This window comes from Podarcis erhardii, assembly GCF_964252035.2.
Source record: "Podarcis erhardii genome assembly, chromosome: 6".
NCBI lineage: Eukaryota > Metazoa > Chordata > Lepidosauria > Squamata > Lacertidae > Podarcis > Podarcis erhardii.
The window spans coordinates 52,295,870-52,321,936 of record NC_138510.1 but is presented as its reverse complement, the minus strand read 5'-3'; the positions used below and the strand labels follow the sequence as shown (position 1 = coordinate 52,321,936).

The 26,067-nt window shown below is 39.2% G+C and overlaps 2 protein-coding genes across 11 annotated transcripts in view; one reads left to right on the top strand and one right to left on the bottom strand.

Annotated features, from left to right (window-relative positions):
* Positions 1 to 2,043, bottom strand: part of CCDC17 (coiled-coil domain containing 17) — a 30,329-nt gene extending 28,286 nt beyond the window's left edge. For all 8 annotated transcript variants that reach the window (XM_081865463.1, XM_081865467.1, XM_081865466.1 and 5 more), the window contains exon 1: positions 1,802 to 2,043. The gene's annotated coding sequence lies outside the window, so the exon portion shown is untranslated. The remainder of the gene's footprint in view (positions 1 to 1,801) is intronic.
* KIF2C (kinesin family member 2C) lies at positions 4 to 21,500 on the top strand. 3 transcript variants are annotated; one of them, XM_081865501.1, is made up of 21 exons: positions 4 to 179; positions 2,022 to 2,116; positions 4,119 to 4,223; positions 6,855 to 6,903; positions 7,973 to 8,095; positions 8,270 to 8,389; positions 8,903 to 9,003; positions 9,607 to 9,702; positions 11,153 to 11,207; positions 11,647 to 11,809; positions 13,486 to 13,576; positions 13,888 to 13,951; positions 14,209 to 14,300; positions 15,112 to 15,254; positions 16,285 to 16,489; positions 17,866 to 17,976; positions 18,487 to 18,554; positions 18,995 to 19,103; positions 19,192 to 19,296; positions 19,521 to 19,644; positions 21,386 to 21,500. In XM_081865501.1, exons 1-21 carry the CDS (start codon positions 116 to 118, stop codon positions 21,463 to 21,465), a joined length of 2,163 nt encoding a protein of 720 aa, XP_081721627.1. In that variant the 5' UTR covers positions 4 to 115; the 3' UTR covers positions 21,466 to 21,500. The 3 variants fall into 3 exon arrangements, with proteins under 3 accessions (XP_081721627.1, XP_081721628.1, XP_081721629.1); XM_081865502.1 differs by lacking the exons at positions 4 to 179; positions 2,022 to 2,116 and adding an exon at positions 3,615 to 3,757; XM_081865503.1 differs by lacking the exons at positions 4 to 179; positions 2,022 to 2,116 and adding an exon at positions 3,825 to 3,913.
* Positions 21,501 to 26,067: the final 4,567 nt, after the last annotated feature.

The following is a 26,067-nucleotide window of genomic DNA, read 5'->3' as shown; positions in this document are numbered from 1 at the left end:
GCGCCCCGTTCAAAACGGCGGCCGTTGATTCGCTGCTTCTTTTCGATACCGGTCTGTGAAGTGAGAGGTGCTCCCTTTTTTTGCTGACGCTAGAGAACCAGACTTTTCCAGTACTATGGACCCAAGCGTTTATAGATGCCTTCAGCCCGGGTCAGTGATTAATATTCAGCGTAGTAATGGTAAGTAAAGGACTAGAGCCTGACAAAAATCGCGATCTGTTTAGGTGTGTCTTTTTCCTCTTGCCGTAGCCAAAGTTTTCAGCCTCTACTGGGGCTTTGTAGAAATAATGCGCATGCGCTGCAGTTATCCTCGCCTTCTTTCTGGCGTGCAATGGAACTTACCGATAGGACCAGGGACCCAGCATGTAGCCAGATAGAGAAGCCCCTGCTTGTTTTTTATTTCATTATCCAGTACTTATCTCCCACCCTTCTTCCGTCATGGAAGCCAAGAAGGCGTTGCACGCTGTTCCTCGGTGGTCTCCCATCCTGGCACTGACCATCCACAGACTTGTTTAACAGCAACAAGGTTCCCTCATGCAGTAGAGCTGCCTCAGACGTGGCGTAGTTGAATGCAAATCTGGTGAAATTCTTTCCCTCCCCGACACGCCAATGAGGCGTTTCCGTTAGTAATTTGAGTTTCAGGCTGTTAAGGGCTTTATAGGTGAATAACATAACTCTGAATTGTGCCTATAAGCTAACAAGCTGCTAATGCAGCTGTTCACAGGATCACTTTGCCTCAGTTTATAGTGAACAATTAGTTTTACGAAATGGTTTAATGACTTTTTCAAACAACTTTTTACATACAATTTTTCCATTTGAGGGCCACATTCCTTTCTGGGCAAATTTACAGGGGCCAGAGGCATGGGGATAGCCATGGTTTATGTTAGGGGGACAGACTTTCGGGGGGGTAGAACTTTGGTTAGCCAAGTATTTTTATTGATTTGCTTGTTTTTTGGGGGGTGGAGGTGCAAACCTTGGCCACAGGCAAAAGTGGACAAATAAGAATTTGGAACCCTTTGTACAGTAGGCTATATTCCAGCCATGCAAAAGCTAGAGGTTAGTCTATCCACACATGCTTTTCTGGATTGAAAGATTTGTGCAAGAGTCATTACAGTATCACTTTCAAGGATACATTCCAGCCAGACAAAAGCACTCAAAGTGGGTACCAAACAGAGCCTGGGGAGAGTCCCAAGGGCGGGTTAGAGAAGCTAGGAGAATCACCTATGCCCCCCTTGGCTGGGGATTCCTCGCCTCTTCTGCAGACACTTTTCTAAAATAAATTTTGACCTTTGGATATAAGAAGGCATATTCTGTTGGTAATGGTACTACCTGGAAACTATCAACAATAGCTAGCAGAGGTATAACTAACCGTGTTTTGGGGGAGGGGGGTGCCAAAAAACTACTGAGCTTCTCTAGGAATAGTAGTAGGGCTGGGCCATATATTGATACATCATCTAAAAATAGTTTGATGTTCATATTGTGATATTTGTTTCATAATTTTTCACCTGGCAATAATCCGAATCATGATGTGTCTGTGTGTGCATTATGCAAAAATCATGATGCGGGAAGAACTGTGAAGCCAGTCAATACCTCTACATAGCTCCATCCTTATTTCAGACTGTGATATATCCTTATTTCAGACATTGTGATATATCATTATATCATTCCTACATCGTAGGCCATGTTAGTATGTAGAAAATGGTTTTGTCCAAGTTGGTGTTAAGCATAAGCAAACTTATTAAGACTGTCAAGGAAATGACCCAGGGAGAAGAGAAAGAATTACTGCAAAAAAATTATATTACCTAGAACTGTCTCTCAAAAGAGGGCAGCAAATCGTTACCTATGGTACTCCATTAATACTTTTCTGCTTAGAGTGGAAGCTCACAGATGTGTTTGTACTTTTGTGACAAGTTTCACATTGCATGTTTCGGATTAGTTGATATTTCAATGCATCTAGTTCCTCTGTGGTTCTCTGATTTGAGGAAACTAGCCTTTTTTGAAATGATTTCCCCCCCTATTCAGGTGCAGTCCATGGTGCCACAATCAAGGCAGTGAGTCTGGAAAAAATGGTGGTATCTGTAGAATGGACAGAAAATAACACTGTCAAAGGGAAAGAGGTGAGAATTTGAAATATATCCCCATTCTTTACTTATGCAGTCAAGCAGCTGAGGCTAAGAGCAACCCTAACCCCTAGATATGCTGGCTGAAGGGAGTTAGGATGAGGTGGAGGTGCCTTTCCTCTGGTGAGCAAGGTGTCTAAGCTGGGGACCATAGCTATGGCCACAGAAAGCTCCACAGGTTGTTTAACTGCCAGAGAATAAGAAGTAAAATTCCAGATTCTCCCTTCACTTGCCCTGCCTGTACAAGTTGGTAGACTTTAGAAGTGGCAGATTGTCCATCAATGCATTCCCTCTCCACTCCGCCCTCCATTTAGGATTGGTAGTCCAATACATGTTTACATATAAGTCCCATTGAACATAATAGGGCCTGTGAGCTATTGAGGTGCATACAATTCAGCAATGATTCTCCAGCAATACCAATTGCCTGTTGGCTCCTTTTAGACATATGGCTAGCCACTGGAAAACAGAATGCTGGGCTGGATTTGCCTTTGCTTTGATCCAGCAAGGCGCTTATGATTGAGTAGACATCATATAAACCATATATTTGGAAATCTTCAATAAATGTTGGTTTAAAACCTACCTCCTGCATCATACACATGGTGCTTTTTTGTCCAGAATTAGTAAGAATTCCAACTCTAAAAACCCTTTTGCATGTCTTTGAATGGATATTTGTAGATATGCCAATTAAATAAATCCTATCCTGCCTTTCCACCATATGATCCTCAAAAATAATTCCTTCTCTACCTCCAACTTGATTTTTTTTTTCATTTACCATTCTTTTTCCTTGTGGGAGTCCCACCTAAACTGCACAGTGTGGTTTTCTAGGATAGTGCTTGACTGACTTTTTTTTTTAATTGAATTTTATAATTCATCTGCGTCTGTAAAATGTATTATGCAAAGGAAGAGTGCATTCTGGGATCTTACTAATTAAGATGTTGCTGTATTAAGTGATCTTGATGTGTATTATTAAGAACATAATATCTATTATGTTGGATGAAGTGAAGGACTAACATTCTCTATAAAAATTATCCAGTAGATCATGGCCTACCTTCAGCCTACCCTGATAAATGGTGTATAATGCAGAAATGGTCCTAAAAATAATGACACCCTTTTGCTTAGAAAGTTGTATCATATAGGCTGCAAAACTAATTTACTCATTTGGGAGTAAGTTGTGAATATATTGAGCTCAGTAGAGCCTAGCTTTTGAGTAAACATGACTAGGATCAGGCTGAATGTTAGCCAATAAGTGTATATACTAAACACCTACTCAGAGCTTTTTTTGTTAACCACAAAACAAACTCTTGTTGTGTTAAATGAATAAGGCAACATTTCCCAACATGGTGTGATATGTGTAGAAGCTGAATAGTTGATCTGGAGACTTCAAATTCATACTTCCTGCCTGCTCTATGGGTGCCTCTGTAGCTCAGGAAAATGACTGTTAGAATATTGTAGCACTAGCAATAGGATTATGATGTCATTCTTAAGGTAAAGCAGATGGGCTGTGGGGCATGACTTATTCACTCTACCTCTGCACATTCACAAAGCTAAGAGGGAGAAATCAGTTGCATAGCCTAACTGATTAGTTTTAGATTAGTAAACACTTCATTTTTTGGAATGACAGGCTAAGAATTTGTTTCAGTAAGTAATATTTGCTTTACAAATACTAGGAGCTTACAGCGGAAATCAAGGAATGACTGGGATGTACTAAGATTAGCTACTAGAGATTAAAGCATTTGTAGCAAATGGGCTTTGCTGGTGTCTTGTGAAATAAGAGCCTCCTGGAACACTATATTGGTGGGCAACTTGTTTTATATATCAATTTATGAGAGCTGTGAATTCATTGCTTTAAACTGGTCATGCCAAACAAATTGCTGACTGGTGGTCCTGGTGCTTAGTGCTTAGGCATGTGGTAGATTGCTTAACACATACCCTTAAGGCTGATGATTAATTATGTGGTAAATGGCTCATCCTGTGTTTTGTGTCTGTTTTCCCTTTGCAGATTGACCTTGATGATGTGGTAGCAATAAATCCAGAGCTGTTTACATCTCCAGTTGTTGCTGCTGCGAAAGAAAGCCATCTTGCCCAGGAGAATGTAACCACACAGGTAGGTTATCCTGGAGTTTTTCCTTTGATTCTTGCCAAGCAGCAAGGATCTGAACTTACTGAATTTTAAAGATGGGTTGAAACTTCATGAGTTGTTTTTATATCTTTTAATATTTTACTATTTCATGCTTGCCTCTATATTGATTTGAGGTCTCAAGATATGGATTAACAATGCAAAAGAAGTTTATGTCTTTCAGCATTTTTAATTCTTTTTTTAAAAAAAGTATACAAACAGCATCTCTATTCATGTACTTTCCTGGGGATAATTTCTGATTCCCCCCCAATGTCTTTATTCTATTATCCTCTAAAAGTGCTAATTGAAGCTTTTCTGCATCCATGTTTTAATAGCAGTTATATCACCTGAACAGTGGTGCTGGGGGGAAGCAGTATGGCCAAACTCTCTTGTGATGGAGGAGCAAGACATTGGGTAGAGGAGCCCTAGGGATACGGATATGCACACTGCCTCAGAGGACTAGGAATGAGGCAATGACAATTGAAAGGGAAAATCTGATGGGCAAAGGAGAGAGATGGTAGGGCAATATGTAGAAAGAGTATTTTGGACAGAGTGTTAGCTTAGGCAGATGGCGAGACGTAAAGCTAATGGAACCATGTCCAAAAGCACATGGGGCTTCTGTGTCAGATAATTGCCAAGAGGGAGGAAATTGTAGGAACTGCAGCTTTTCCTGAAGGCCTGGGTTTGAAAATACTGGTTTTTCTTTTGTTCTTGGACATACAGAAGCCCCTGCTCTCCACTGCTTTGTAGGGCTGCCCTACCTGAAGCTTTCTACCACTGTCCAAATTGCCTTTTCCCATGCACTTGTTGCTCTATTGTCATGATCTTGGATGATTTGCCCTTTCACTTCACTATGGCTTATGTGCAGTCAATTTCTGCAGCTTACCCTGTGCACATTATCATATAGTCCAGGGGTAGGGGATTTTTGGGTGAGTGGTCCATTCTGACAGATGGGAAGGGTTGCACAGCTGTCAATCACTTGACATCATATAATGTCAGGTGATTTAAATATAAGCCTCCGGAGCAGGTACAGGCTTGATGCGCGCGCTTGTTGTTGTTTAGTCATGATCGCAAAATGCTTAAGTCAAATTTTTATTTTCTTATTTTCTCTGCACCCTTAAGACTAGATTCTTTGGCTGCAAATACTTGAGGCTGACTCATCTGATACTATAGTGAGCTGCTTTGAGCTCAGATTGGTTGCTGGAAAAGCAGCATACAGATATAAAACCAAGTTCTGCATTCTGATTTGATAGTTTTTTGTTGCATCGGTCACCTACAGGGAAATCATTATACCTACCTAGTGAGATAGCAGATAGGGCCAGTTAATATAAATGAGGCAGAACAATGTCTTTTAAAACTTAATCCTGTCAAAACTTCACCATCAATAAATTAACCATTTCTTCTGCAATTTTATATTGGTTATTTCCCTAATAATCTCTGAGTTTGATGACTTTCTTTTTTAAAGTAGCATTCAGTACCCCTCCTAGCATACATGTTAAAATCTTGCTGTCCATATTTAATAGAAGGCAGTATTATACAGCAGAAACATCATCTGGTTTGGGAATTGAACTTAACTTTTGCTTCATTCATAGGAATGGTCGGGTGAGAAAAGTGTGGTTGTATTCAAGTACAGTACTGTATCTCCTTTCATAAATGGAAGGGGCTGATATCCAGCAGTACCTATTGGCAAAACAGTATAGTAGTGCTTTTCACTAATTCCCACTTCTTGTTTCTGTACCACCTACCACCCTATTTTGAAAGGTCCCCCCAACTCTCTGGTACATCTTTACAGCAGGTTGCAGAGGCAGGGAAGGAATTTGTATAAATCTCCCTCCCACCCCCTTCAGCAGGAGCACCAAGCATATGAAAACAAATCAGCCAAATAAAGTGTTGGTGGTTCTTTAAATATGTTATAAAACAGGCCAAACGGTTCTAAGCATTTGCCAAACTATTTGTAATGACAATTAGGGAATTTTATGAAGATAAAAATGAAAATGGATTTCTTCACTGTAACAAAGCCCTATTCTATTATCAGTTAGATTATTTGTGTACCTGGTTTCTGTATGGTATCATAAGCATGGTTTGCACATGTTCCTTTGCTAGTGTATCCCTCTTCTCAAGAGCTAATTTTCAGCTAGCTGTTATTTACATCCCCATGTAGGAAGGGAAGTATAAGCCTTTTGAATTGTCTTATGCTGCCAGATAACTATAATTGCATTATTAACTAATCAGAAGCTAAATTCCTGTGGGAGGCATTTGATGTTTGATAAACATTGCTAGTAGTTTTCCAATAACATTCAAGTTAACAGTTAAAAATCCATTGAAATATTTAGCTGTAATCTACTCTCAATCTGCCTGGCTCAAATTAGCCAATCTGGTTGTCCTAAAATTCTTTTTGATTCATATTTTGGGGAATACACAGAAATTAATAGAACATCTAAAATTTTCTGAGATTTGTAATTTTTAGATTATGTATTTCTATGTTCTCTACAATATTTGTAAGTTGGCAGTTAGCAATTCTCATTAAAACAATTCCATTAATATTCCAAATTTATTATGTTGCAAAGTGGGGTCTGTGTTAATATTCAGTAGACTACAATACTTTTTTTTTTACTTCAGAGGCAAACCCGCAGAACAACACTCTCAAAAATTCCTGCTCCGAAAGAAGGTAAAAACAAATTTATTTGCTTTGAGATATTATGAATAGTTTTAGCCCTCTATTGGAAAAGAACTCCGTACGCTGCATCTGATTTTGAAGCAATTTTGTCTCAGATTTACTTGGTGACTGGGAATTGGAAGACATATGAATCCTTGTAAATGTATTACAGAGCCTGATTCTCCCCTCACTTCTTATTTTTGGACATTCTATATAGCCACTGTCACCTGTAGCTTTGACCCTGCAGGTCTATCCTGTGCTTATGCCTCTTCTCCCTCAGCTGCCCATACAGAAGTGTCATGATACATGCTTAATATTAATAAGGACCCACTCTCTATATTGCAGTGGTGGTGTATTTTTTGTACTTGTAAGTTTTTAAAACAGGTTTTAATTTTGTACTTTGACTTATTGTAATCTGCACTGGGACCATAGGGTGAAGGGCCGGTAGGTAATAAATTAAAATAATACTAATGGTTGTTCATCCCAAAGCATTTATTAGAACTTAAAAAAAATAAAAGTTTGGTTACTCTGTATCACAACAACTATATGTTCTGGAGGCGTTTCCTTTTCTGAATTATGTTCAGGAAATAAATCTTAGCAGTATCTTGTTGCCTCTATATTGCTCATCAATTCTGTGGTAATACTCCCTCACCTTTCCATTTTTGAAGTCCTTTATTCTAATTTAGGTTTTAGAAACATGTCTTTCTGAATACCTTATTAAAATTGCATAGTTTTCCTTTTCCTACATAGGCTACCTTCCCAGGTTGATGAGCCATATCTGCCCCTCCAAGTAAAACTTAGTTAAATACCACCCTTATATTGTTCTCTGGGGTTGTATTCAACTAACAGGATCTGTTAGTCGTGGCATTTAATTTCATTGGGTGTACTCCAAGTAAAAGTTAGTTAAATACAGCCTTTAAACTGGGTTTTACCAAACTGACCTCTAGTAGTTCCCAAATGCTTGCTGAAGTTGTATTGTACTGCTTTGTGCACACACAAAAATACGCAAACATTTTTGGAGTCAATTTTGCTGAATATTATTAAGTTGGTAATTGATGGCACTTTCCCCTTGCTTCCTTAGTACTGCGATCGCAAGCTAGCAAGATGTCTGTCATAGCAGAAACTCAGAACAGCCCTCTGGAAAACGATATGGAGGTGGAATTGCCTGCTCCTGTACGAACACGAAGCCACTCTGCTCTTCCTGGTGAGTAGGAATAAGTACAATACATTATGATTTTGCATTTGTATTGCACAAGTGTTCACGGGTAGAGCAGCTCTCACCTATGTGCATAAAAGGACCTTGTAAATTTACAAGCCCTCACTATTTCTTGTGTTGCCTTGAGTAATGCTTTTAACCACTGATTTCCTGTCTCAACAGTTGTACGAACTCGATCTAGGGTCAGCTATTCTACTGATCGATGTAATGTACAACCAAATGGCAATGAAATGACAGAAGACACTCCACAGACTTTGAGAATGGTCTCTGCTGCAATTCAAGGTAGGAATATAGTTCCCAGTTTGCTTCATGGCTCTTTAAATCAATATCTTCAATAGCTTTGTTTAGTCTGGTAGAGAGCTTTGTGCTACCATCTTAATGGAGGTTTGAATATAGTTGAGGATGGACACTAAAGCTTAGGTTGAACTGGTCTTCAGTCTTGAATCCAAGCTTAAATAAAAGCTTAGTTCCTGAACACGGGAAGTAGTGTTTCAAGTGTATTTTGGCATTTACAGAGAGCTCACTATCACCACATGTTTCCATGCATCTAGCATTGGCAGGAAGGGCTTCCAGCCAAAGTGGATGACTTCCAAGGAAACTTGAAGAACCTAAACACTCCTGTTGTCTTAAATATCACCTATGACTGTAGAAATTTACGCAACAATAAAATGATACATCTCCTGATTTTTATTTTTGTTTTAAGACTGCCTCTGGGAGACTTGTGGACAGAAGATCAGTTTTTTGATGTAGGCCATTTCATTTCAGTAGCAGTAATAACATTCTTGCTTCTTCTAGCTCGTAGGAAATCTAACATTGTAAAAGAGATGGACAAAATGAAAAATAAGAGGGAAGAGAAAAGGGCCCAGTTCTCTGAAATAAGAAATAAGCGGGCACAGGTAAGAATGTGATACTTGCCTGTGAAACATTCTGCAGGATGTTTCATTCAATAGCTGTATCTTGGGAGCCATGCAGAGCATGGATATTCATCATTGTTCTCTATGTAATCTGACTAAAATAAGCAATTTAGCTTTTCTCATTGCATGGAATGAAATTAGTTCTGGTTTCTCAAAGTTAAAAGCAATTAGCATACCAAACTGAGTTCTAGATTTTTATTCCTTGTTCTAGTTTTGAAAGGTCCTTATGGCAGACACATTAAAGAAAACTGCCTGGGCAGTTTCTCTAAAACCTGTCTAAAAAAAAAACGATAGCTGCTTGCCATACTTTAAGTATATCAAGACTACAATTAGACCAACTTAATGGAGAGCAGCTAGTTGGAACTTAAGAGCTCAAGTAATCTTATTTAGAACTGGAAGGGGGGGGAAAGCTTTATAAAAATGTATATTGAAGCTTTAATAACAGTGGATGAAAGCATAAAGTGAAACTTTTGCCCCAAGGAAGACTTTTCCTACTCTGTTTCTTAATTGCACATTCTTAGGAAGAAAAGTTGCATAATTTTCTCTATAGCAAGATTGTAAGTTAATTACTACTTTGCCTTACAGGAATATGACAGTAGTTGTCCAAACTGGGATTTTGCACGGATGGTCAAGGAATATAGAGCCAATATTGTTTGTCAGTCGATATCAATGAATGACCCCGTAAGTAAATACTTGCAACTAACCAGCCACATTTTCCCCTCCAAGTGTCTTCTTATTTAGTATTCATCTTCAAATAAACACAATTATTGGTATACATTTGCTATATTTTAAGGAGGTAACAAATACTTTATGAACATCAAGATCTAGGAAACTGAATTAACTATTAAAGAATGGGACTCCACTTGAACTCTCAATGTATTATCTGGGATTATCAAAGTAATCTTGCTCATTTATTGATTGTATGTCCTGAAGAATTTTAAAATGGTGTCAAAGAATGTGCATTGAACATTAAACAGAGATCTAGTGCTCAGTGAAATAGGTAGGCTGCTGGATCATACTGTGACTTGGCAAATTATTAAAATTTTCGCAAGTGATAATCACTCAAGGGAGTGGAACAGCTATCATTGGGCTAAAGTTCCATTAAGCATGTGACTTCTAGAAGTTCTCACTGACTTTCTCTACTTGCCTGTTTTGTCTAGACAAGTCATATAAATGATATCTACAGTGGTGCCCCGCAAGACGAACGCCTCGCAAGACGAAAAACCCGCTAGACGAAAGGGTTTTCCGTTTTGGAGGTGCTTCGCAAAACGAATTTCCCTATGGGCTTGCTTCGCAAGACGAAAATGTCTTGCGAGTTTTTCCGACTTTTTTCCCCTCCCCCCCTTTTTCTAAGCCGCTTATCCGCTAATAGCGCTAATCCGCTAAGCCGCTAATGGGCTTGCTTCGCAAGACGAAAAAACCGCTAGACGAAGAGACTCGCGGAACGGATTATTTTCGTCTTGCGAGGCACCACTGTATTTTTCATCAACCTGATATATTTTTATCACATATAATGTTGATAAATGTGGTTATAGGCCTCCAAGAACACATTGTGATTTGTGGAATGATACCACTGTTTAAAAACTGGAACTACTTAAATTAAATGATGTTAAATAGATATTTGGAACATCGTGGGGGTGGGTTGTAAAATAACAAAAATAAACTTTGCATGAATCAATGTTTATGACTAATATATATATTGCAAATAAAGAAAAACACAATGGAAAAAGATTTTTTAAAAATTTTCATGACTGAGTTCAGTACAGGGTTTTGAAAAATGCTTTGTTGGGGCCATAGATGTTTTGTGGTATTTCACATTAACATTATTTGCATATATGCAGAACTTTCTCGATAAGAAAACTGCACATGACAGCTGGTGCCATTCTGCATAGGAATGTGACCTTTGTTGGCTATATGACTTACTGAAAAAGGGCTAATATTGACAGTGATGTTACAAATCTTTATAACTGCAACAAAAACTCTTACTTCTTAAAACTTTCTTATACTAGGAAATTGCATTATATTGTTGGGTGTTGCAGAGTATCCCATCATCACCTTCTCTGATACAGCTTAGTGAATAAAGATGCCAAAGAGCTGGTCTTAATGTGAAATTTTCTTTCCTTTTTTAAAGATAGAAGAGCATAGAATTTGTGTCTGTGTGAGGAAACGACCCTTAAATAAACAAGGTAAAGTGGCATCTGTGGAGTTTAACAATTGACAGGTTGGTTCAACACTGTTCTTTATGCTGGATTCTGTGGAGAATGTCAATGCAGAAATTATGGCAGGTTTCTTTCAGCTGGAACTTCGTTAGTGCTGAAAATGGTTGTCTTTTAAAAACAGTGTCATGTATTTTGCTCCAATGAGGGAGGAATAAGATACCAGAAGACCTCTTTAGCAAACCTCTAGCAGGATGCTTGTACAGTTTGTCAACTCCCTCTAATGTTTAATTCTTTCAATTAACATTTTACTACCTCAGTGCTTCCCTTGTGCTGCTCATCTCCTATTAAAAATCCCATGCCAAGTTGTTCAACCTTTGCTTTCCTGCTCAGGTTGTCAGTTCCACAAAACACTGCAAATCAATAGGGTTCGACTTTATAGTGTGAACTACTTTTGTTTCCTAAACAGAACTTGGGAAGAAAGAGTGTGATATAATTACTGTTGCCAGCAAGAACAGCATCCTAGTGCATGAACCAAAGGTGAAGGTGGATTTGACGAAATACCTTGAAAACCAGGCTTTTCGATTTGACTTCTCATTTGATGAAAAAGCTTCCAATGAAATGGTTTATTGGTAATGCATGTCTTTCCTTTCCTGGCAGTGAATGAAGGGTACAGAGTTGTGACAGGGAGAGTTGTGACAGGGACAGAATGGGACAGTAGACGTGGAGGGCCAGTTCACATGTGAAGCTTCTTTCATGCAGCTGTCAAAGATTTTAACCCATACAGGCCCTCCAGGCAGCAGATGCCACTTCAAAACACTTCATTGCTTCTTGTATAAGCTCATATCTGTGCATCATTTATATGCTGGCACTGCATGCACAGAAGTTGCTAGATAGGTGGAAGATTCTTACCTGGGGAATCTGCTGCTTGGAGCTCCTTCATGGGTAAGGGGCTTATGATGAGGCTTCAGTTGGGAGGTGGTGAATCTGAAGCAGGACTGGAAATCTGACATTCTGTGATAATTCCTCCTGAGGAACCAGAAAAATTCCACACTAAAGATCAATTAATACATTGCACAAAATCACATTTTTTTGTTAGGCAAAACAACTGGAAATCCTTGATACTTGAGAAATAAAACATATTAACTAGCTTTCCCAAATCTGTTCTCAGTGTTGGGTGCAGAAACTTTATCCCCTTAGTATTTAAACATCAGTCTTCGTGGTATACAGGGAAGTCCTTTACGGCAAAGGTGATGAAGTTTCCTTGGCCAGTAGGCTAGATCTTTTTCTCCCCACACCTGGTGAGCCAAATCTGATGTCACAATGATGTTGGTTGATTTTTTGCTATGGAACCTGGATTGTTGGGACTGTTTGAAAGCCCCTTTGCATTGCATGTTTGAAAAGTTGTGTGGGACTGTTTGCAAAAGGGCTTTCAAATAGTCTCTGCTGCTCTTGGAGCCAAACCAGAAGTTCAAAGAGTAGCACTGGGAGGGAGAAGCAGTTTCCATTTACGATGCTGCTAAAATAGAACAATTGAGAGTTCGCTTGAAGCTCCCAATTGTTATTTTGAAGCTCTGCCTTTACCTGCCCATACCTGACATCATGCATGGCATTGGGTGCAGGGTGGGCAAGACTTGCCCAGAATGGCCTCACAGGCCAAGTGTGTTCTGTAGGTTAGAGGTTCCCCATCCCTGCTTATGGAAGTACTTGAGATGAGAAGGTTTTTCTAAGGCAGAGGTGTAAAGCTAGAGGGGCAGAACCCCTGTGCCTCACTCTTCAGCTCTAATGGGATTGTTCCTGTCCCCAGGGAGTAGACATAATCCTTTCTGCTAGGACTACAGCTATATCCCACTTTTAATTTTTTAAAAAAAGGTCACACAGCAGTTTACAAAAAATGATATAAAACAGAAAATCAGATGAATAGAATAACGGTACTGCTAATCAGCCCTCATTAACTTACCAATGCAGCAGTAGCATGATAATACATAGTAGCAAAGGGTTCAGCAACCCAAGAGCTTCTGATAGCCCCTTTTAAAGCAACATTATATCTTGAGTGCTGAAAGTGTAGAAAGGTAGCTCTTGAGCCTAGTGGAACCTCTCTTATTCAGTCTGCAATGCTCTTGTGATCAAGCAAATTTCTAGACTTCTGATCTTGTCAGTGTTTGAGTTATTAAGCTATAATGGAGTTATTTTTGTGGGTGCTCTTGTAAATGGTTTTATGGGGATTTGAGTTTTCAGAATTCACTTGTACTGTGATAGTTTCACTCATTCATTCATATTTTCCGTTTTCCTGTTACGGTTTGACCAGGTTCACTGCTAGACCACTTGTGCAGACCATATTTGAGGGAGGGAAAGCTACATGTTTTGCCTATGGTCAGACTGGAAGTGGAAAAACCCATGTAAGTGTTTTGTTCTTGAGGGATGTGTGTATGTGTTGCAGGATATTAATGAACTTTTTCACTCTGACTTAACTTGGTGAACTTAAGGCCCTATCACAGCATTTATCTATATAGCCATAGCTGCTGTACTTACGTGGCTTTTAAATGAGCTTTTGGGTGTGGGCTGCTGTTGCATGATCCTGCAGAGACTGAATTCCACTGCTTTTAAACATTGATTTTCTGTGCTTGCAAATACTGTAATCAAAGTTGCAGAAAATAGATTCCCTTATAACTGCTGAGAACCTGTCTCTTAATATATTTTCTCTTTCTAGACTATGGGAGGTGACTTCTCTGGGAAAGTGCAGAAGGCCTCTAAAGGAATATATGCTTTTGCATGTATGTACCATTTTCATTTGAATTTTATTTAAAAAGTTGGAAACATAAGGAAAAATAGATTGTAATATGCAATCTATTGCATGTGTGAAGCCTGCTCTTCCAATTAAACTTCTGGTTAAATGGTATACATTAAGTACTAATGTCCACAGCAAATGCTTTAGATAACCACTTTATAAGCTGTAAAAGAACTTCTAAAAAGGACCCTAAAGCACATAGAGCTGTTGATAATTGTCCTGTAAATGTCTTTCCCTTACCAGCACAGGATGTCTTCCTTCTTCAGAACCAGCCAAGATACAAGGCTCTAAGTCTGGAAGTGTACGTGACTTTCTTTGAAATATATAATGGAAAGGTGAGGCCATGTGTATTTTTAAATATTCTTCATATCTCCTGAGATCTGAGTGTGCTGGAGATGAGTTGGTATCTTCTATATATAATCTGGTGATGGCAGGGAGTATTAGACTAACATCCCCCTTCTGCAGCTGGGGTAGCCTAGCAGTGGTGAGAGGTGTCTTCTCATTATAAGCCATTTTAGACTTAGGGTTACAGCTTTGTTACAGTTTGTATAATCTTAAACACTGCTAAATGGAAATCTTTGAGACATTTTAAGAGCAGAGCACTTCACTACATTGCATGGTCTTGCACTGGGAATTAATGTTCACTTGGGTGAATCAAACAAGTCTTCTTAACCTGAGAAGAGGGAGTCCTTTTGAGAATGAGATGTGATATACCCACTGCTCTTGAGGCTACACCACAAGCTACATAAAGAAAATGTGACCATCCCCAGTTAGGAGGTGAACATTCTTAAGAAAATGCAGGCTCTTGGAAGAGAGGTTTAAGCTCCTCTTAAGCCACTCCTCAGTTTGCATGCATTAGTTTCTTGATTTTAATACCTAGTCCAGACTCTACATTCATGGGAAATGTGGTGTCTTTGAATCTTTGTGGTGCTTGGCATAAGGTTCCTAGCCATGGGGAGTATGCAGTGACATTCCAGTCCATTATGCATAAATGTATTGTACCCTTCTTTATTGGAAAGCTTAATGTTGAGGCTTTCATGAAGATTTTTAAATTATGTGAGACCTTTTTAAGCAGCTTTCTCAAATGCTACCCTGCAGCACCTGATCTTTCTGCAACTTTTTGTATTTCCCTCTTTTCCAATCCAGCTATTCGATCTCTTAAACAAAAAAGCAAAGCTGCGAGTGCTGGAGGATGGCAAACAGCAGGTTCAGGTCGTTGGACTGCAAGAAATGCAAGTGAACTGTGCTGAGGATGTTATCCGGATGATTGAGATAGGCAGTGCCTGCAGGTTGGTTGTGCTCCATGCTTAATATTAATGCAGGATGTAGATCTGACCATTTATCATCTCCCCCTTAACTCTTAGGGAAAAGGAGCAGTTGACAATATATAATCAGTTTTGCCTTTATTTAGAAGACAACTTGCAAGAAAGGGTGGGGACTATCCATAGCCTTTAGTCTTCTGGTGGTAAAACAAGAAGAGCTGTATAGGAACCTAAATTTTATACCAGTAAAACTGAACTTGCATGTTCTAAATTAACCTGCTTTTATTATAAACTCACTATTTTTCTCCAGTCTTTGAAACCTAAGGGGCTTTTTATTGCTTCAAAAAGCAATTCCTAGAGAAAGAGATTCATAGATGTGGAGAGTTTGGAGAAAGTGACTGGGGACTGTGAAGGGAGAGTCATTCATGTCACCAGAACACCAAAACACTGAACAACAACAGCAACTACTACTACTTCTTAAAATCTGTATACTGTCCTTCATTGGCAAATCTTAGGGTGGTTCATAACATAAAAATACAATATTAAAGCACAAAATACATCATAAGAACAAAAATCAACCAATCAATAGGCAAAAATCAACCAATGGAGACATTAGGCGTTGTCTCCAATCTTTTTGGGCTCTGGGGCACACTTACAAATCTAAAACTCCTGAAGACGTGACAGAAGAAAAACTGGTAATGCTCAGACTCTTCCTCCATCAAATAAAAATCAGGCAACCTCCCCAAAACACTCTCCCACTAGGGAGGGGCAGAGGGGCTTGGTGGACACCAAGTGGGATGGATGTCTGCCATAATTCATATGGGTGCCAGGTTGGAGACCCCATGCTTAGATCCATGCAGATACTGCAAAGGCTAGTACCCTTTTAATATATTAAATTCACATTAGACTTGGAAGTAGAAGCATTAATTGGAACATAACAGATGAGGTACAAACAACACAAGTTATACTGACATATTCTGAGGCGAAGATACGGAACAGTTGGTATATAATTATATTTCATACCATGATCTAATGAACACTATTATCTCTGTTGTAGGACATCCGGGCATACATTTGCAAACGCCAGCTCCTCGCGTTCCCATGCTTGTTTTCAAATTATTCTGCGCAGAAAACGAAAACTTCATGGCAAGTTCTCCTTAGTGGACTTGGCGGGGAATGAAAGAGGTGCTGATACCTCCAGCAATGATCGGCAGACACGGTTGGAAGCAGCAGAAATAAACAAGAGCTTGCTAGCACTGAAGGTACAGTGTAACTTCATGGCACAGGCAATAAGAGTTTGTGGCAGTTTTAGACGAGCAGAATAGACAGCTGATGGCATAAATCCAAGCCTGGGCTACTTACTACCAGCCTCTTTAGCACTGTTTATTTGCCTGTTCAGTTCTGCAGACTTGGACAAACTCAGGATGTATGGAGACAGATTTGCAACTCTTATTATGGAAGACACTTGCTAAACCTGTTAGTTATGACAAAGCTGTTTGGGGAGCTTGCAGAATAGCCACTGAAGAATAAGAGGACGAGGAATAATTTGTGAAAAGGAACTCAGCAACATTCAGCATGGAAAGCTGTATTAGAAACTCACCAGGAGCCTGAGCATTGCAACTGACTTGCATAGACAGATACCAAAATGCCAAACTGCAGTGTCTATATTGGCTACCACTATCTGGAAGTTAAATTAAAATGACTCTTGAACCTCCTTCCACTTCTAACTCTATAAAAGTTTGATTTGATTAAGTGGTTCAAAAAAGATTAGAAGCTATTTGTGATTTTTCCTGTCGCGGATATATATCATGATATATCGAGATATTGTGATATTTAGTTGGTGATATATTGTGATATTGAAAACCAGATATCACCCAGTCCTAGTGTACTCCAGTTGTGATGTCTGTTCTAAATAGTGATGTAACTTGCACACACACCTTTCTGGGATGTCTTTTTAGTTTTGTTCATAAAACAGAGCAAGAGGCCAAATTTACCAAACAGAATGTTGCTTCTTGGATCATTCTAGATAACCACTGCGAAGTAGTATATAACTGCTTTTCTTGAGGGGCTGTAGGTGATGAGCACTGCAAATTTTTTGTCTACTATCTAAAGAACAAGGCAAACAAAAGTTTTAAGTGCACCTGTGATAATATTTCAAAGTTACCTAAAGCAGGGCAGACTTGAGACACTGCAGGATTTCTTGCAACCTTTTGTTCAAAGGTGGGGAACCAATTGCCCATCAGGTGATGTTAGACTTCTAACTCCCATCAAGCCCAGCTAACATGGCCAGGGATGATGGGAGTTGGGTGTCAGCAACATCTGGAGCCACATCCTACTGTGCAATCCTAAGTACCGTATTTTTCGCTCTATAACACGCACCCGACCATAACACGCACGTAGTTTTTAGAGGAGGAAAATCAGTAGGCATGCCACCCGTAGGCATTCCCTCCATAACACGCACAGACATTTCCCCTTACTTTCTAGGAGGAAAAAAGTGAGTGTTATGGTGCAAAAAATACGGTAAGTGCTTAGAAGTCCACTAGGTTCTACTTAAGGTAAAAAAAGTGTTTAGCTATAGCCATGATGGTGATGATCCTAAACACTGTTCAAATATGACTATTTCTCTTCCTATCCCCAGGAATGTATCCGTGCTCTAGGCCAGAATAAACAACACACACCTTTTCGGGAGAGCAAACTTACCCAAGTGCTGAGGGATTCCTTCATTGGAGCAAATTCCAGAACCTGTATGGTAAGTTAAATAGCTGGCCTTGTGATCACAGAAATGGCAGGAACTTGCTGAAGTTACCACTTGATTTTAAATTCTTCTGTTTCTAGTAACAAGTAAAATAGCTATGCCAGTGTATCTTAAGAAAATTATACCCAGTTCTTGATTTATGCAGAAAGCCAAAACAAGCTTCCTGATCAAATATTTTTGTTGCACTGGTTCATGAACCGGTATGTTGCAATCTAGAGCAAAGCTTATCAACATACAGATGTTAAAATTGCTCTCCTTCAGGGTCTTAGTTGCATTAAGGTGACAACCTAAACATGTTTGCTTGGAAAAAGCCTATAGATTTCTGTGGAGTCTAAATTCCAAGTAAATATGATGAAGGTGCAATAAAACTTAAGGTGCTTCATTGTTGATGGGATCAGTGAAGCAGAACTGCTGGGACAGCAGTGCTGGCTGGATGGATGTGACTGTAATTGTATAGAAAGTAAGAGATGAATACAGGTGGCTATTTTTTTTATTTGCTTTCAGATTGCAATGATCTCCCCAGGCATGAATTCCTGTGAATATACCCTAAACACCTTGCGGTATGCTGATAGGTGAGTGATTTCTGGACTTACAAATCTCATCCTTAATACTGGGGTAAATTGTTGGTCATACAAGTGATCTTAGTCATGATGTATTTGTGGAAGGAAAAACTGTTTTAGAATTGCAGTTTTCAAATGGCCTCAGGCTTTCACTTTAAGGGTGGGATTCATCTAACAAGCACCACCAGTGGAAGCCCTACACATGAGCTTCAGCTTGTGCAATGGGGCGTTCCCCCTGTCCTCCCCTCTGTGGCCCCCAATTAATTGGCTTGTGGGGGTTGGGCGAACCTCCAGAACAGGGTGGGGGGGGGATGGGGTATTGTTCTGTCTAGCAAGCTGGAATGCTTGCGCAGACAGAATGAGTGGAAGAGTTCCACCCTCAGGCTTCACCTGTGTTGTATACAGGCCATTAAGTGCTTTACCAAGGCTGGATTCTTCCCTTCTGTTCTCAGAGTGAAGGAGCTCCCTCACAATGGAACAACTGGAGAAGCACAGAACTGCATGGAAACAGAAAATGAAGAGGTGGATATCAGTGAGGAAGAATCGGCCCACCTTCATGAGGTTTGCATGTGCTGAATGGGAGGGCAATCTGTTTGGCGAGTAGAGCTTAGTGAGGCTGTGCTAATACTTTCTCTTGTCAAAACAACAGCTTTCTGATGATGAGCTGTCTCATCTGTCCAGTTTCCGTGAGGCTGTCACCCGGATAAGTGAGCTTGAGGAGAAGGCAATAGAGGAGCTCAAGGATGTCAGGGAGGTATGTATTGGTGGGTAGTGTGCCAAATCATCTTGATAGTCTCTGGGTTCAAGTGGCTTTTACTGTTGAAGAACTGAAATTGTGACGCTGAAATGATTCTTATCCTAGATCAAGGAGCATGCAACAAAATTTCAGTGCAAATTTTAAGCCAATATTTCCAGTAACATGAGTTTGTTCCATAATTGTAAGAGAAACTCCTAACTTTCCTCACCTTTCGTACTCAGAAAATGAACGACTGCAACTGTCTTCTGGATATTGCGGAACAACCAGAATATGACCTGGAGGCATTTGTGTATCAAGCCCAGTGCTTCGTAAATGAAGGATCCAAAAATTTCCTCCGCCTGAAAGGTACTGGAGGGTGCTGTATTTCACTAACACACGGCAGGAAGTAGCATAGAAATTAAAATGCTTGGTGCTTTTGGGAGTTGGCTTTTCAACTTCCCTGTGACAGGATGTTCAGCTATGCTACAAAAACTGCCATAGAATATAGAAGCAATGCAGTTGCTATCCAAAATTGCTTGCCACATAAGATGATGGAGGCTGGGGAGAGGTATAAGGCTTTACCATGATTAGTGGTAAGGAAAGGAGAAGGTAAAATTTAATCATTACAGACAACCAGTGATATGAGGAATAAAGATCCACATGGAGTTAGTTGGAAGTCACTTTTTTCTTTTCTTTTTTCCGACTGTAGTTTGTTATTATGTTTATATCCTTGTAATTTTGTTTTTGTGTTTTCTTCTGTTTTGTATTATTTGTTTGTTTTATTCAATGTTTGTTTATATGATGTATAAGTATAAAAAAGAAAAAAGGAATAGTAGAAAGATAAAATAGAGATGGCCTTCTGCCAAACTGATTGCATGAGAGACGGGTATAGGAATGGAAATTTCAGGTAGAGTTTAGGTTACTATTGCATTGTGCCTGCCTCCCTTACAAAAGATTAGCTGCGTGTATTAATTGATTTTAACTCTGGACTTAAAACCATGTCATGTTGACTCAAGCTCCGCAAAACTTCAAAAATTCAAAGCTAAGTTTAGTGCCTTTAACAGACATGCCCAGTGATCAACAATAATGTGCAGTGTAACAAATTATGCTTTCTTACAACTTGCCGTTTGCGCACCTCTATACTGTACTTTCTTTCCGCTTTGATAAGGAGCTTTGTCGTGCTAAAGTGTAGAGTTGGTGGGCAATACCGTGGGTTGACTATTGGACTGGTTAAACACATGGTGTGTGATTCCCAGGAATACATTGCCACAGGCTTGGAAGAGAATCACCACTGTTCTCTTAGTGCACATCCTTGGAGAGGAAGGGGGGGTCAGTATGGAGCTGCTTAATTCTGAAATGCTGTCCTTGTAAGAGAAGTGTTCAGTGTGGGGCGTGGAATGTAAGAGGTTGCACTGTTACTGAGTGAGGCAGTTGCACTCGGGTGGGTTCATGCATTGCTGTGGAGTGTTTCTCAGTTTTCCAAATGTGCCTGTGGGGCCCAAAATGTTGATAACCCCTACACTGTACTGTGATGTTCCAGAACTAAAGGAATAGGCATTTTACAAAGCATTCACTAGGTGGCTCTCTTTGCAAACATTACAATCCTGAGGCAAAAAAATTAGTTTCACTTTTGTTTTCAGTCATACACAATGCTATTTTGCCACAAGCTATTTTTCATATACTTGAATGGGACAAGACAGCAGTGGCTGACAGCAAGTCCTGGAGAGACTGGCTGCACAATCTGAATTCCAAATAGGAACTCCATAGTGCTGCTGATCCCTGCCCAAAACAGGACTTGCTGTAAGCTCCAATCAGCTGATTGACAATTAGAGCAAGGCCTTTGGGTATTGTTCTTTGCAGCCCAGTTTTGAAGTGGGGTGTCAGGTGATTGACATCTGGGCCTCGCCTTCTTGTCAAAATGGTTCGTTCTGGTAAGGGAACTCAGGCTCTTGCCTGCTGGCTGGATCCTGTTGCTGCCACCAGAGTGGTCAGAAAGAAAGAAATGGAGTGTCTAGATGTGTGTTGTTTTTTTTGTTTTTGTTTTTCTGGGTGCCCTCCAAAGGGGTCTCATGCTGATGTCTATCTTCTCTGTCTTCCTCTTCCATAGACACTCTGGAAGAACTAACCATTGCCATGCAGATGGAAGAACAAGCCAGCAAGCATCTGAATAAGCGGCCACATCAGTAGTTACCCACTTGTTAAATGAATTTCTTCCCTCTCTATTTGTCTGTCACTTCTTTGGTTTGCTGTTAACTGTATTTAAAATGCTAGCAGAAGGTTCATCCTATCTTGTTTGAGGGTTCCCTGTTTTGGGGAGAGGGTGCTATCCTTTATGCAGGCAAAGGAAAGTACTCTGCCAGAATGTGATGTTTCTGGGACCATTGCTCCTCTTCACAACTGAAGGCTAAGAAGAAGAGTTGCTTTGGTGTCTCTTGGTAAGCTTGTACATTTTTCTAGTGTAAATAAAGTATTTCACTAAATACTTTTGAAATGTTAACATTGAATGCAATCCAGTGAATCTTGAACTGGTTTTGCTGTTTGAGACTTTTTAAAATATAAATAATCAGTAATTGAAGCAGTTTATAAATAAATATTTCTGAATGCATCAAGTCCTGTATTGTGAGGGGTTTGAAGTGTGTTCTGCAGGTCTTCTGCTATTCTTGGAGGCCACTTGTATATGTTGGATTTGTATGCACATCTGGCTTGGAGAGCAACAACTTGGTAAGGACAGCTTGCTTACTTTCAACCTATTACATCTAAAAGAGAATTTGAGATTTGTCGGTAAGACTGGTTATAAACATATTTTACTTAGAAATACTATGGGAGGAGTTTAGCATTGTGATGTTATGTTTGTTCAGTCATTGCAAACATTTCTGCTTGCCAGGTAGACCAGTTTCCCATCTTCCTATTAACATGACTTGTTGCACTAGCACAACTATTTAGCTGAATCTGGCCTTTTATCTTGGTTTTCAACTGGTTTTGTTTCAGAGGAAGGCAGCAATTGTACTTACTAGTATACTTACCAGAGGAAGTCTATTGAACTTGGTGGATCTTTGCCCCCCGCCCTTAAATATTTACAGGAGCATGGAAAGAATGTTTAGGACTGTAACTTGAACACATTAGGCAATCCTAGTCCAGCTAGGTTGTGATGACAGCAAAGGTTGTTTCTATTTTGGTTGAACTTTAAGGAAAGATGGTCCCTATTTATGAGAAATGATAAGGAGTTCTGGAAAAATGTGGGTGGTCAACGCTAGTCAAAACTTCTGGACTCTACCATTTTTGCTAATGGAACAACTGGAAGAGGACAAGATTGAATTCATCTGACCTTTTTCCAGGTTGTTTAAAAAAAAATTACTAACACAGGTATGTGTAGAAAATGGAGCTAATCACCTTGTAGGCTAGCTAAATGGAAAAAAAAAATACTGGAGTTCTATAGAGAGCTGGAAGGCAAATTATTTGAAAGATGTAATGAGATAATAATATTAGAGGACTTAATGCGGTGGTGTTGACAGAAAACGATAAAACAACTAAGGAACTCCAGTAAAGGAATGGATCAGGATGTGACATGCTGGTAATCCAATTTATAGAAAGAAAAGAGGAAGAAAAAGAATTTTGAAGGAAATGGTGTGTTATGAAAATATCAAGTTTGTATTCAGAAACTGAAAATACAACAAACGCAATTTGCCATGATCACACAGAATGAAATAGAGCAACGACTAAAAAGCTTTAAAACAAAAACAATCTGAGTTTGCCAATAAGCTGGGAAAGTAAAACCCCCAATATAATAAACAAGATAATGGTAGGGGAGAGGATATATAACCAAAAAGAATTCAGAAAAGAAGTTTTAAGATACTACTCGACTTTGTATGTGAATGGAAAGGAGAGTGAGAAAGACATAGAAGAATATTTGCAAAAATGTTATCTACCACAGCTAACAAAGGACCAAGTAGATAGTCTGAATGCCCCCATCTCAATGATGGAAATAGATGTACCTATCAAGCAGGCAAAGCCTGGCAAACCTCCTGGTCTGGACGGACTTTCAGTCGCATATTATAAAACATTAAGAGAAACATTACCACGCCCCTTAAAGATCTTATGAATGAAAGTTTACAAGGGAGAACAATACCAACATTGTAGAAGAACATTTACATTACTCTAATCCCCAAACAAGATCAGGATATACTCCAACCCAAGAACTACAGGCTGATCTCCTTACTGAACAATGATTGTAAGTTGTACACTGCAATAATGGCAAAAAAGCTGATGGTGGTCCTAGAATCACCTATTCATGAGGTTTTTTTACCAAGGAATAATACTAGAAATGTGATCAAATACTTGGAAAAAAGAAATGAAAAAGAAGCAGCACTAATATTTTTATATGCTGAAAAGGCCTTTGACAATGTGTTCTGGGTCTTCCTGAAGAAATTAGTGGAGAATGCTGTTCTGAATGCCATATTCTCTAATGGGATAAATGCAGTATACACAGAGCAATAGGCGAGCTTAATAATAAATAGTAATGTCACAGAAAAAAGTAGCATCAAGAAGGGGACAAGGCAGGGATACCCCCTGTTGCCACTGTTGTTTATCCTAATACGTATTAGAAGTGTTAACTAGAGAAATATGAAAAATGATGAAATAACAGGAATTAAGGTTGGGCAGAGAGAATACAAAGTGAAAGCCTTTGCAGACGACGTGTTGATGTTGGAAAATTGGGTGGAAAGCGTCCCAAGGGCAATAGAAACTATAACAAAATTTGGCAAATTGGCAGGATTCTATATAAATAAGGAAAAAACAAAAATGACAGTAAAAAAATTAGACTTGCAGGCAAAAGAAAGACTTGAGAATATTATGGGAATTAAAACAGAAAAATATTTGGGGATATGGATATCAGCTAAGAATTTAAACCTTTTTCAGGATAACTATGTTAAAATCTGGAATGAAATAAAAAGAATCTAGAAAAATGGACTAGACTGAACCTTTCTTTGTTAGGAAGAATATCAGCAGTCAAAATGAATGTTTTGCCCAAGATGATCATCTTATTTCAAACACTTGCGGTAATAGCCCAAACTGTTTTAAAATGTGAAAGAAGGACGTGACAAACTTCATTTGGTAGTGGAGAAACCCGAATTAAGTATAAAAATCTGACAGATGTAAGAGAAAGAGGGGACTTTGCCCTTCCAGACCTTAGATTTTATTATGAGGCAGCGTGTCTCTGTTGGATGAAAGAATAGATGGAGCTAAGAGATACTAATATTTTAGACCTAGAAGGTTTTGATCTACACTTTGAATGGCATGCATATCTGCATTATGACAAATCAAGGGTGCACAAAGGTTTCCAAAACCATGTCGTAAGAAGAAGTATGTACACAGTTTGGCAGTGACACAAAGATCTTTTAGAGAGAAAACCCCCAAGATGGATATCCCCAACTGAGGTGGTCTCAGCGAAAAGGTTGAATATGGACTAATGGGCCACTTATAAAGTTTATAGAAGGTTTATATAAAGTTTATATAAAGTTCACCTAAAAAAAGGAGAAGATATTTGGGATCATACTATAGATTGGTTTCAGTATTTTCAGGTGAATGAGTTACCAGTATTTTAAAGAGATAAGGAAAAGGGATTGGTGGAAATGAGTTCAGAATTTGAAAAAATTGTATTAGGAAAGGATGATAAATTAATCTCAAAAATTTATAAGGTGTTATTGGAGTGGGAGACCAAAGATGAGATGGTAAAGGCGACAATGAAAAAATGGGCCATAGATATTGGTTGCAACATAGAATTGTCCACATGGGAAAAATTATGGGGGGAAAACCATGAATTTTTCTGCCTGTTAACTTATTAAGGAAAACCTACAAAAGATGATGTACCAGTGGTACTTGACAACCCAATAAATTAGTGAAAATGTATAAAAAAGGGTCTAATTTATGCTGGAAGTGCCACAAGGTAGAGGGAACCCTGATGCATATGTGGTGGTCGTGTAAATACTCTAGAGCAGGCATCCCCAAACTTGGCCCTCCACCTGTTTTGGGACTACAACTCCCATCATCCCTAGCTAACAGGACTAGTGGTCAGGGATTATGGGAATTGTAGGCCCCAAACAGCTGGAGGGCCGGGTTTGGGGATGCCTGCTCTAAAGAATAATTAAAGATTTTAAAATTCACATTTCCCAATAGACCAGAGGCCTTCCTGTTAGGGATAATAGGTGATGGCATTCCAAAAAAGGCACTCAATATCTTTCTGCACGCAATCACTGCAGCTAGAATAATATATGCAAAAAAATGGAAAGAAGTAGAGATACCCACAAAGGAAACTTGGTAAAACAAACTGATAGAATATGTAGAATTAGTAACCTTGACTGCAAAACTAAGGAATAAGGATGAGTTAAAGAGAAGAGTAGAGTGGAGGTATTTTGGAGATTATCTTAGAGGGTACAAGATACAATTTAATCTACAAGTAGGTTAAATATACAATTTAACCTACAAGAGAGATGGATTGGGAAGTCGGGAAAAGAGATAAGTGATGGATACTGTGCAATGTGTGTATAAAGGCTGTTAAAACTGCATAAATAAAAGTTTTTAAAACATTGTGGATTTATTTAAAATATTTATACCCAGCCGCTCGGCCGCTCTGCCTGACAAGACAAAGGTAGCCAACTTGGATAGAAAGGACTCCACTCCTTAGCTACTGTGGCTATTTCAACTGCTGCTCCTCAAAGGCTTCGTGGAGGGGAACACTACCCTCATGTGTGCAATTTAACAACCTAGGCCCATATAGTACCAAATGTTATTAGT